The following is an 11,604-nucleotide window of genomic DNA, read 5'->3' on the forward strand; positions in this document are numbered from 1 at the left end:
GATGGTCTCGATCTCTTGACCTCGTGATCCACCCGCCTCGGCCTCCCAAAGTGCTGGGATTACAGGCTTGAGCCACCGCGCCCGGCCCAGATTTTTAATTTTTTTTGCAGAGACAGAATCTCACTCTATAGTCTAGGATGGTTGTGAACCTTTGGGCTCAAGCCATCCTCCTACCTTAACCTCCCAAAGTGTCGGGATTACAGGAGTGAGTCACTGTGCCCAGCCTTCTTTATAAAATTATTTTTAATGACCTTAATCAATTTTAAGTGTTCAGTTCAGTAATGTTAAAAGAGTGTGTGTGTGTGTGTGTGTGTGTGTGTGTGTGTACATGTACACACACATACACATATTTTTTTTTTTTTGAGACCGAGTCTTGCTCTTTCACCCAGGCTAGAGTGCAGTAGTGGTGCAATCTCAGCTCACTGCAACCTCATCCTCCTGGGTTTTAGTGATTCCTGTGCCTCAGCCTCCCAAGTAGCTGGGATTATAGGGTGTGCCACCACACTCAGCTGATTTTTGTTTTTTCAGTAGAGATGGGGTTTCATCATGTTGGCCAGGCTGGTCTTGAACTCCTGGCCTCAAGTGATCTGCCATGCCTGGTGTGTTAAGTATATTCACGTTGTTGTGCAGCTGATCTCCAGAACCTTTTTCATCTTAAAAAACCAAAACTCCATCCCATTAAACAGATCCTCATTTCTCCCCACACCCTCTGTAACCACTATTTTACTTAGTATTTCTATGGATTGGAAGTAGAGCAGTGTTTGCCAGGCACAGTGGCTCACACCTGTAATCCTAACACTTTGGGAGGCTGAGGTTGAGGGGGATCACCTGAGGTCGGGAGTTTGAGACCAGCCTGGCCAACATGGTGAAACCCTGTCTCTGTTAAAAATACAAAAATTAGCTCGGCATGGTGGCACATACCTGTAGTCCCAGCTACTCGGGAGGCTAAGGCAGGAGAATCGCCCAGGAAGTGGAGGTTGCCGTGAACTGAGATTACACCACTGCATTCCAGCCTGGGCGACAGAGCAAGACTGTCTCAGAAAAAAAAAAAAAAAAAAAAAGAAAAAAAAAGAAATAGAGCAGGATTTATCTAGAATAGAGCAAAATCATCTGTAGTTTTTCTTTTTGTGACTGGCTTACTTCACTTAGCATAACATCCTCAGGTTTTGTCCATATTGTAGCATGTGACGAGATTTTCTTCCTTTCTAACAACATCAGGCTCTGTCATGGCTCTTATTTCCTGCTCTCTTAGAGTACCAACCGTCTGCTTATCCCTCTACAGTCTTCTGTTCCTCTGTCAAGTGTCAGCTCTTTGGTGGTAGTGCTTTGACTTCCCAAACAGATTTTCGAATTTTATTCCTGCCACACTTTCCCCCACACCATTCCACCATGCATGCTTTCATTAAGTAGTTATTTTATTTTAATCATTTGGCTCTCTCCCATGAATTTCCTTAGCTCTGTAGACAGGAATCATATATTTTCATCTTTGTTTTCCTACATGTAATAATAATTCTTATGATATAGGAAACATTACCAAAAAAGTGTGGATAGGCCAGGTGTGGCTCACACCTGTAATCATAGCACTTTGGGAGGCCAAGGTGAGTGGATTGCCTGAGCTCAGGAGTTCAAGCCAGCCTGACCAGTGTGACAAAACCCCATCTGTAATAAAAATACAAAAATTAGCTGGACGTGGTGGTGCACACCTATAATCTCAGCTGCTTGGGAGGCTGAGGCAGAAGAATCACTTCAACCTGGGAGGCGGAGGTTGCAGTGAACTGAGATCATCCTACCACACTCCAGCCTGAGCGACAGAGCAAGACTCTTTGTCTAAAAAAAAAAAAAAGAAAAGAAAAAGTATAGATAGAATAGGTGAATCATATGGCATTCTGGATTCTATAGCCCATAAAAGGAAGATGTGAGAGCTTTGATGTTAAGTGCAAACTTCACACCCATCCTGTAGCTTTTAAACGCCAGTCAAGGCCATGCACGATGGCTCATGCCTGTAATCCCAGCACTTTGGGAGGCCGAGGCGGGAGGATCACTTGAAGTCAGGAGCTTGAGACCAGCCTTGGCTAACATGGCGAAACCCCATCTCTACTAAAAATACAAAAATTAGCTGGGCATGGTGGCATGCACCTGTAATTCCAGCTACTCGGGAGGCTGAGGCACAAGAATCACCTGGGAAGTAGAGGTTGCAGTGAGCTGAGATTGTCCCATTGCACTCCAGCCTGGGCAGCAGAGTGAGACTTGATATATATGTATATATGAATAAATAAACAAATAAGACTTGATCTCAACAAATAAATAAATAAATAAACTCCAGTCTATATATACATGCCTATTGCTGTCATTTTGAATTCTGTATTGGTGAAATTATTTACTTTAGAATATTTCTACATTAATAGACTGCTCCCTGTCCCGTAAGAGATACTCCATTGAAACCCAGTATCTTTCAAGTATCTTACTGTGTTTTTTTGCAGCATAAACTTGAATGTGATTTACAGCAGAGAGAGGAAGAGATTGCTGAATTGCAGAAAGCTCTAAGTGATATGCAGGTCTGCCTCTTCCAAGAACGGGAACATGTTTTACGCCTCTACTCAGAAAATGACCGACTGAGAATCAGGTACCAAGTAGGAGAGGGGAAAGGTTGGAGTTATAACTTTAAATTACTTTCTTTATTTATTTTTGAGACAGCCTCACTCTGTTGCCCAGGGTAGAGTGCAGTGGCGCAATTTCGGCTCACTGCAGCCCCTGCCTGCTGGTTCAAGCGATTCTCATGCCTCAGCCTCTTGAGTAGCTGGGATTACAGGTGTGCACTGCAATGCCTAGCTAATTTTTGTATTTTTAGTAGACAAAGCATTTTGCCCTGTCAGCCAGGCTGGTCTCCAACTCCTGGCCTCAAGTGATCCACCCATCTCAGCCTCCCAAAGTGCTGGGATTACAAGCGTGAGCCACCATGCCCTGCCCTTTAAATTACTTTTAAAAAGATAAATTTCTCCACATTAATTCTCTTAGGTTGTAATCCATAGGAAACAGACTCTAAGATGGAGATTTGCCTTCAGGGCAGTTATGGGAGAAGCTCTCTGTGATAATAGCCATGAGCAGATTTGGGCAGAGACAGAATAGAAACAGATACAATGGTAACAGAGGCCTTAGCCAACCCCATAGGGAGCACTAAGGATAGGATGGCCTTTCGGTGGCAAAGGACTCAAACTTTTGTGTCCCCACATTGACCGGTCATAGGATGCAAGCTGTCCCCAGGAAGGTGTGTAGACTTGGGAGAGGAAGCCCCCTTGAGCCAAGTGAAATTTTTAGAGAACTGAGCTCCTGGAAGAAGAATGTCTTGGTCCTGAGGGGGAATCTGAGCAGTACACTACACGTTCCACTATAGTACACTTCTGTGTGTGTGTGCTGGGAGTGGGGGGCGGGGGGTAAATTATATGTAACGTAAAGTTTACCATTTTAGCCATCTGAAGTGTACAGTTCAGTGGCATTAAGTATGTTCACATTGTTGCACAACTGTCACCCCCATTCATTTCTAAAACATGTTCATATTCCTAAACTGAAATTGTGTACCCATTCAGCAGTAGCTCCTGCATCCTCATTACCCCAGTCCCTGGGCCACACACCATTCTACTTTCATCTCTATGAATTTGACTATTCTAGGTACCTCATGTAAGTGGAGTCATACAGTATTTGTTACATCGGACTTATTTCACTTAGCATAATATCTTCAGAGTTCATCCATGTTGTAGCATCTGTCAGAATTTTCCTCGTTTTAAAGACTGAACAACACTCCATTATATGTATGTGCCACGTTTTGTTTATCCATTCGCCCACCAGTGTATCTCAGCTCGCTGCAACCTCTGCCTCCCGAACTCAAGCGATCTGCCCACCTTAGCCTCCTGAGTAGCTGGGACTACAGGTGTGCCAACATGCCTGGCTAATTTTTTCTGTAATTTTTATAGAAACAGGGTTTTGCCATGTTACCCAGGCTAGTCTCCAACTCCCAAGCCCAAGTGATCTGCCTGCCTTAGCCTCCCAAAGTGCTGGGATTACAGGTGTGTGCTACTGTGCTCGGTCGAAGCCTTGCTTTTAATTCTTGTGTATCTACCCAGAAGTAGATCATATGGTAATTCTGTTTTTTTTTTTTTGGTTTTTTTTTTTTTTTTTTTTTTTTTTTTTTTTTTTTTTTTTTTTTTTGAGACAGGGTCTTGCTCTGTCACCCAAACTGGAGCACAGAGGCATGATCTTGGCTCACTGCAGCCTTCTCCTCCCAGGCTCAGGTGATCCTCACACTTCAGCCTCCAAGTAGCTGGGACTGCATGCATGTACCACCATGCCCAGCTAATTTTATATATGTATATATTTTTTTGTAGAGATGGGGTTTTACCATGTTTTCCAGACTGATCTCAAATTCCTGAGCTCAAGCAATCTTCCTGCCTCAGCCTCTGAAAGTGCTGGGATTGTAGGCATGAGCCATTGTGCCCAGCCAACACTGGTTATTTTCTGGGGTTTTTTTTTGGAAGTCGGGTCTTGCTCAGTCACCCAGGCTGGAGTGCAGTGGCAGGACCACAGCTCACTGCAGCCTTGACCTCCCAGACTCAGATGATCCTCCCACCTCAGCCTCCCAATTAGTTTGGGGCCACAAGTGTGCACCACTATGCTTGGCTAATTTTTGAAGAGATGAGGTTTCACAGTGTTGCCCAGGCTGGTCTCAAACTCCTGAGCTGAAACGATTTGCCCACCTTGGCCTCCCAAAGTGTTAGGATTACAGGTGTGAGCCACTGTGCCCAGCCTTATTTTCTCTTTATTTGATAGTAACCATCTTAATGGGTGTGAGGGAGTCTCACTGTGGTTTTGATTTGCATTTTAAAATGTTGAGCATCTTTCATGTGCCATTTGTAGTATATCTTCTTTGGGGAAATGTCTGTTACATCTTTTGCCCATTTTAATAATTGGGTTGATTTTGTTGTTGTTGAGTTGTAGAAGTGCCTTTTTGTTGTTGTTGAGACAGGGTCTCGCTCTGTCACCCAGGCTAGAGTGCAGTGGAATGATCATGGCTCACTTGCACCCTCTGTCTGCCGGGCTCAAGCTGTCCTCCCATGTTAGCCTCCCGAGTAGCTGGGACTATAGGCATGTGGCACCAGGCCTGGCTAATTTTTGGGTTTTTTTTGGTAGAGTCAGAGTTTTGCTATGCTGCCCATACTGGTCTCAAACTCCTGAGCTCAAGTGACCCACCCACCTATTACAGGTGTGAGCCACCGTGCCTGGCCATAGAAGTTCTTTATATATTATGGATATTAAACCTTTATTAGATATGCTGATATATGCAAATATTTTCTCCCATTCCATAGATTGCCTTTTTATTTTCTCCTTTTTCTTGTATTTTAGAGACAGGGTATCACCGTCAGCCAGGATGATCCTCCTGCCTAAGCCTCTGGAGTAGCTGGGACTACAGGCACGTGCCACTGTGCCTGGCTAATTTATTTTCTCTTTTGTAGCAACAGGGACAGTCTCACTATATTGCTCAGGCTGGTCTTCAACTTCTGGCCTCAAGTGATCCTCCTGCTTCAGCCTCCCAAAGTGCTAGGATTACAGGAATCAGCCACTGTGCCCAGCCAGGAGTTTTTAATTTTTATGAAGTTCAATTTATGTATTTTTTTCTTTTGTTGCTTCTGCTTTTGGTATCACATCTAAGAAAATTGCCAAATTCATTGTCAGGAAGCTTTTCTTCTATGTTTTCTTTGAAAAGTTTTTTGTTTTTTTGTTTTCTTTTTTGAGTTGGAGTTTCGCTCTTGTTGCTCAGGCTGGAGTACAATGGCGATTCTCCTGCCTCAGCCTCCTGAGTAGCTGTGATTACAGTTATGTGCCACCACGCCTGGCTAATTTTGTATTTTTGGTAGAGAGGGTTTCTCCATGTTGGTCAGGGTGGTCTTGAACTCCCTACCTCAGGTGATCTGCTTGCCTCAGCCTCCCAAAGTTCTGGGATTATAGATGTGAGCCATTACTTCCTGCCTCTTCTAAAAGTTTTAATTATTTTAGCTCTTATGTTTAAGTCTTTGATCCATTTGAGGTTTTTTTTTTTTTTCTTTGAGATGGAATCTTGCCCTGTCACCAGGCTGGAGTGCAGTGGTGCGATCTCGGCTTACTGCAACCTCTGCCCCTCGGGTTCAAACGATTCTCTTACCTCAGCCTCTTGAGTAGCTGGGCCTACAGGCACCCGCCACCATGCCCAGCTAATTTTCATATTTTTAGTAGAGATGGGGTTTCACCATGTTGGCCAGGATGGTCTCAATTTCTTGACCTCATGATCCACCTACCTTGGCCTCCCAAAGTGCTGGGATTACAGGCATGAGCCAGCACACCAGGCCTTAAGTTAATTTTTGTATATAGCGTTAGGTAAAGTTCTAACTGCATTCTTTTGCATGTGGATGTCCAGTTTTCTCAACATCATTTGTTGAAAAGACTTAGCCACATGGTTTATTTTTATTTTTATTTTGAGACAGGGTCTCCCTTTGTCACCTAGGCTGGAATGTTGTAGCATGATCTTGGTTCACTGCAACCTCTGCCTCCCAGGCTCAAGTGATCCTCCTGCCTCATCTTTCCAAGTAGTTGAGACTACAGGCACAAGCCAACACACCTGACTAATTTTTGTATTTTTGTAGAGACAGGATTTTTCCATGTTGCCCAGGCTGGTCTCGAACTCCTGAGCTCAAGCAGTTAGCCCTCCTCAGCCTCCCAAAGTGCTGGGATTTCAAGTGTGAGCCACCGCGCACAGCCTTGCCACATGGTTTTTTGATGTCCCATGGTCAGGTGCTCCATTTCTAGCAGGTTATAGTAGCATGACAGAAGCTGGTTTTCAAATGTTTTGTCATTCTCTGCTGTAGACAGCATAGTCTTGCTGCAGATTCTCAGAGGGTCTGTTAGGATTCTTGTAATGGTGCTTGCTGTAAACTCCACTTGGTACCTTGTACCACCACAGATATCATAGGATCTGCCAAGTCATATGTCCCAAGCAGTAGATCCTCCGTTCAACTCAGGGCCACACTGAAAGCTCGCCTTCCATGTCAGTTGATATATGGGTCAGAGCAGTATCCCAAAATACGAAGTGGGTTGTTTACAGAACCTGAAGACGCCTTTCAGGCATTATGCTTCCTTCTTGGTGGTAGCAGGTACCAGATGAAATAATTTGATCTTTACTTCGGAGGGAGTATCCTGATATACCTAGATCACACCCTTAAAAACTTTACTGATGTGCTTTGTAAGGTTCATCTCCAACCCCTTGGAGCACACGTATCTTACCAAGGGTTCCAGTGCACTTACTGTTTCTTGTTCATGGAGTATGATTTAATGCGATATCATCAGTAGTGAGCTCCTGGCGATCTGTGAAGTAGCCAGATCCAGATTCCTTTTTTTTTTTTTGAGACAGAGTCTCACTCTGTCACCCAGGCTGAAGTGCCGTGGCACAGTCTCGGCTGACTGCAACCTCACCTCCCGGGTTCAGGCAATTCTGCCGCTTCAGCCTCCTGAGTAGGTGGAACTACAGGCATGTGCCACTACGCCTAGCTAATTTTTGTATTTTTTAGTAGAGACAGAGTTTCACTGTATTGGACAGGCTGGTCTTGAACTCCTGACCTCGTGATCCTCCTGCCTCTGCCTCGAAAAGTGCTGGGATCACAGGTGGGAGCCACCTTGCCCAGCCCAGACTCTTTTATACTGTATTGACAGAGAATAAAAGCATTAGCATGGCCCTTGGGGAAGACTCTAAAAGTACACCACTGTAGACATCACATGATATAAACTGCCTCTGGTCTTTTGAGGGGTAGAAAAGAATGCATTTGCCTAATTAGCGGCCACATACCGTATGCCTGAGACCAAGTAATTCTCTTCTAGCAAAGGTACTACACCTGGCACAATGACTGAAATTGGGACCTACTTGCTAGTAGTCTACTGTTACCCTCCGGAATCCATCTGGTTTTGTATAGGTTGTACTGAGGAATGAAATGAGGCTTTGATAAGGACCTCCACCCCTGCATTCTTTAGGTCTTTATTGATCATCTTGACTGGGTAGGGAGGGGCGGTTTCAGTGGCTTTTACTTAGCTTACCCCAGAAGCCAAGAAGTTAGTTTGCAGGTACTGCCACCTACCTAGTATGACCATTTCAATCATTTGGGTACTGAAGACATGACCATTGATTTGGTGGATCCAGTAGACCTGCTGTGAGCTAGACGTGTGCCAAAATTCCATTTATTCTTTGGTGCCCACATGCCCCAATGCCATGATGAAGCTTCAGGTTTTCTGGTATCAGGGTCAGCTTAGACCCTGCATCCAGCAATCGTTAAAATGCCCAGGTCTTTCCTTTTCCCCAGTATACAGTTACTTGAATAAATGGCTATAGGCCCTTTGGAGGATGGGGAGAATCAACCATGAACATCTACCCTGTGATGTCTCAGGGTCTTACCTCCTGGGAGTTCTACCCTCTTCTTTAGGTAATAGTCTCGGGGACTTATAAAACTGACTTGGGCCTGGAAAATGAGTCAGAGATTGTGATTTTGCATGGGATACAGCCCTCAGCCTCTTTTCCATCTTTGACTTACCTTTTATTGTTTAGGCTGTACTCTGTTGACTACCCATCTACCTTGCTGTGAGAAATGTCATGTTCTGTAAACCATCTCTGTATCACTGGCTGTGAAATCCCTTTTTATGTTTTTTATTTTTATTTTTTTTGAGACAGAGTCATACACTGTTGCCCAGGCTGGAATGTGGTACTGCAGTCTCGGCTCACTGCAGCCTCCACCTCCCGAGTTTAAGCAATTCTTCTGTCTCAGCCCCCTGAGCAGCTGGAATTACAGGCACACGCCACCACACCTAGCCAATTTTTGTATTTTTCGTAGAGAACCCTCAAAGTGCTGGGATTGCAAGCGTGAGCCACCACACCCAGCCTGAAAACCCTTTTCAGCGTTTGCCTCCTTGGTCCAGTCCAGACCTGAGCTATTTTAGGTTGGATTCTCTGGTAAACAGACTGTACCGTGGAGATTTGCTTGCAAGAATTTTATTGGGAAGTAAGGCAACTTAAACTGGGATTCAGTTGCAGCAGGCCTCAGCCAACACCACAGGGGTCTCTGAAGCTGGGATGGCTCTTCAAAGATATTCTGAACTGAGGCAAAGGGATTGGACTTTTGTGTCACCCTCATTGACCAGGCACTGGATATGAGCTGTCCCCAAGGAATGAGAGGCATAAACTTGGGTGAGGCAGTTCCCTTGGCTGGAGATTCAACTACAAGCTGTCAGCAGACAGCATTCCTGGCAGGTGGCAGAATGAGCCCATAAGCCAAGAAAAAGAAGATCTGAGCGGTGCCCCTCAGCAGCCACTACAGTTCCCTTTTAGAATCAGCACAAAATGTCCTGGCCTCTTCTCTCTGAAGGGAAATACCTGATGTTTTACAAAGTAGAGCTAAAGTCTAGATACATCCTATTCAGTTTTAATTTGAGGTTACTATTTTAATTTGAGGTTTAATTTTAATTTGAGGTTACTATTTAAAAAAAAAAAGAAGGGAGATCCTTTAAACAGAAAGGGTTACTTACTTGGGACATATAATAATGTGTGCTTGCTTTCTATGAGAATTGCAGGGAACTAGAAGACAAGAAAAAGATCCAGAATCTCTTGGCTCTTGTGGGAACAGACGCTGGAGAAGTGACCTATTTTTGTAAGGAGCCTCCTCACAAAGTAAGTAATCCTTGGTGGAACATGGTGAGTGTGGCTTTACAAATCACAGGCTAGGGCCCATCATCAGAAGAACTTTAGCATTTGCTAGAGAAGGCAGATGGAGAATTAGCCATCATAGTGCCATGTTTGCCTGAGTTTTAAAAGCCTTTTTGTTCAAAGACCTTGGGAAGTAGCATTGTTTACCCTGTTTCACTGTTTAGAAACCTGAAGCCCAGAGGGGTGGCTGTTTTAGTTGAGATAGAGAGAAAAGCAGGAGCAGACTGTGTGTGGGAGACAGTTTTGGTACTTAAGTTGCTTTTTAAATCTTTGTTATGCTGATTGCAAATGTAATCCATTAAAAATAAACACAGAGTATAGTAATCTATCATATGAAAATGGCAGGTTCTCATAATCCTGTACCACAGAGATAATTCATTATTAATAGTTTGATATATATACTTCCATCTCTTTTTCCATTCCTATAGAAATAGTTATGTGTCTATGTATACTATTTTTTTTCACTTATATCAACAGTTTCTGAGCATTTTTATACATATCTATATATGTATATATCCATTTCCTAAAGGACTTTGGTAAAGAGCTGCTTTTTTTGTTGTTTTTTTGAGACAAAGTCTCACTCTGTTACACAGGTTGGAGTGCAATGCACAATCTTGGCTCACTGCAACCTCCGTCCCCTGGGCTCAAGCAGTCCGTTCACCCCAGACCAAGCAGCTGTGACTACAGGTGTGCACCACCATGCCCAGCTAATTTTTGTATTTTTTCTAGAGATAGGGTTTTACCATGTTTCCCAGGCTGGTCTCAAAACTCCTGAGCTCAAGCAGTCTGCCCACCTTGCCCTCCCAAAGTGCGGGGATTACAGGCATAAACCACCACATCCACCAAAGAGCCGCTTTTTAAGAAAATTTAAAAAAAATTTTTTTTAGACCTGAGGTCTTGCTCTGTTGCCCAGGGTAGACTCACACTTCTGGGCTTAAGCACCGTCCTTCCACCTGCAGTCGTGCATCACTGTGCCCCAAGCTATTTTTGTTTTTCTTTTTAATCATGTATTACTAAATAGCCTTCCAATTTTATTTAGGTATTTATTTTATTTTTTGAATCTTCAGCTTTCAAACAAGGTCTTACTTACTCTGTTGCCCAGGCTGGAGAGCAGTGGAGTGATCATAGCTCACTGCAGCCTTGAGCTCCTGGGCTCAAGCGATCCTCCCACCTCAGCCTCCTGAGTAGTGGGGACCACAGGCACATGCCACCACACCCAGCTAACTTTAAGTTTATATCGTCAACACAGGGTTTTATCCAATTTGTTACTTTGCCTGTGTGGCCTCTCATATGCATGGCATCCTTATATAATATCAATTTTGACAAATTTAACTTAGAGTGTTCGATCTGCAGAACTAAGGCTGAAAAGTAAAATATTACATTTATAGGAAGGCTACTTCTATACCAGTTTTTGCTTCTTCAGGTCACCATTCTCCAAAAGACTATCCAGGTTGTGGGTGAATGTGAGCAGAGTGAATCTTCAGCTTTCAAAGCAGGTAACAACAATATAACCTATTAGAAATTCTCATTGATGCAGAATTGAAAATCACAGTGCAGGCTGGGCACGGTGTCTCACACCTGTAACCCCAGCACTTTGGGAGGCTGAAGAGGGCAGATCACCTGAGGTCAGGAGTTTGAGACCAGCCTAGCCAACATGTTGAAACCCCATCTCTACTAAAAATACAAAAAATTAGCCGGTGTGTTCGCAGGTGCCTGTAATCCCAGCTACTTTGGAGGCTGAGGCAGGAGAATTGCTTGAACCCGGGAGGCAGAGGTTGCAGTGAGCGGAGATCACACTATTGCACAACAGAGCAAGTCTCTTTTTTTTTTTTTTTTTT

General features: G+C 44.0%; 1 protein-coding gene across 3 annotated transcripts in view; it reads left to right on the forward strand.

Moving 5' to 3' along the window:
• CCDC77 (coiled-coil domain containing 77) overlaps positions 1–11,604 on the forward strand; it is a 40,275-nt gene that overhangs the window by 15,752 nt on the left and 12,919 nt on the right. For all 3 annotated transcript variants that reach the window (XM_017545410.2, XM_017545412.2, XM_017545411.2), the window contains 3 exons: positions 2,481–2,623; positions 9,634–9,730; positions 11,190–11,262. In XM_017545410.2, the coding sequence (XP_017400899.1) occupies positions 2,481–2,623; positions 9,634–9,730; positions 11,190–11,262 (313 nt within the window). The remainder of the gene's footprint in view (positions 1–2,480; positions 2,624–9,633; positions 9,731–11,189; positions 11,263–11,604) is intronic.

Source organism: Cebus imitator, unplaced genomic scaffold (assembly GCF_001604975.1).
Source record: "Cebus imitator isolate Cc_AM_T3 unplaced genomic scaffold, Cebus_imitator-1.0 Scaffold179, whole genome shotgun sequence".
In the NCBI taxonomy this organism is placed as follows: Eukaryota; Metazoa; Chordata; class Mammalia; order Primates; family Cebidae; genus Cebus; species Cebus imitator.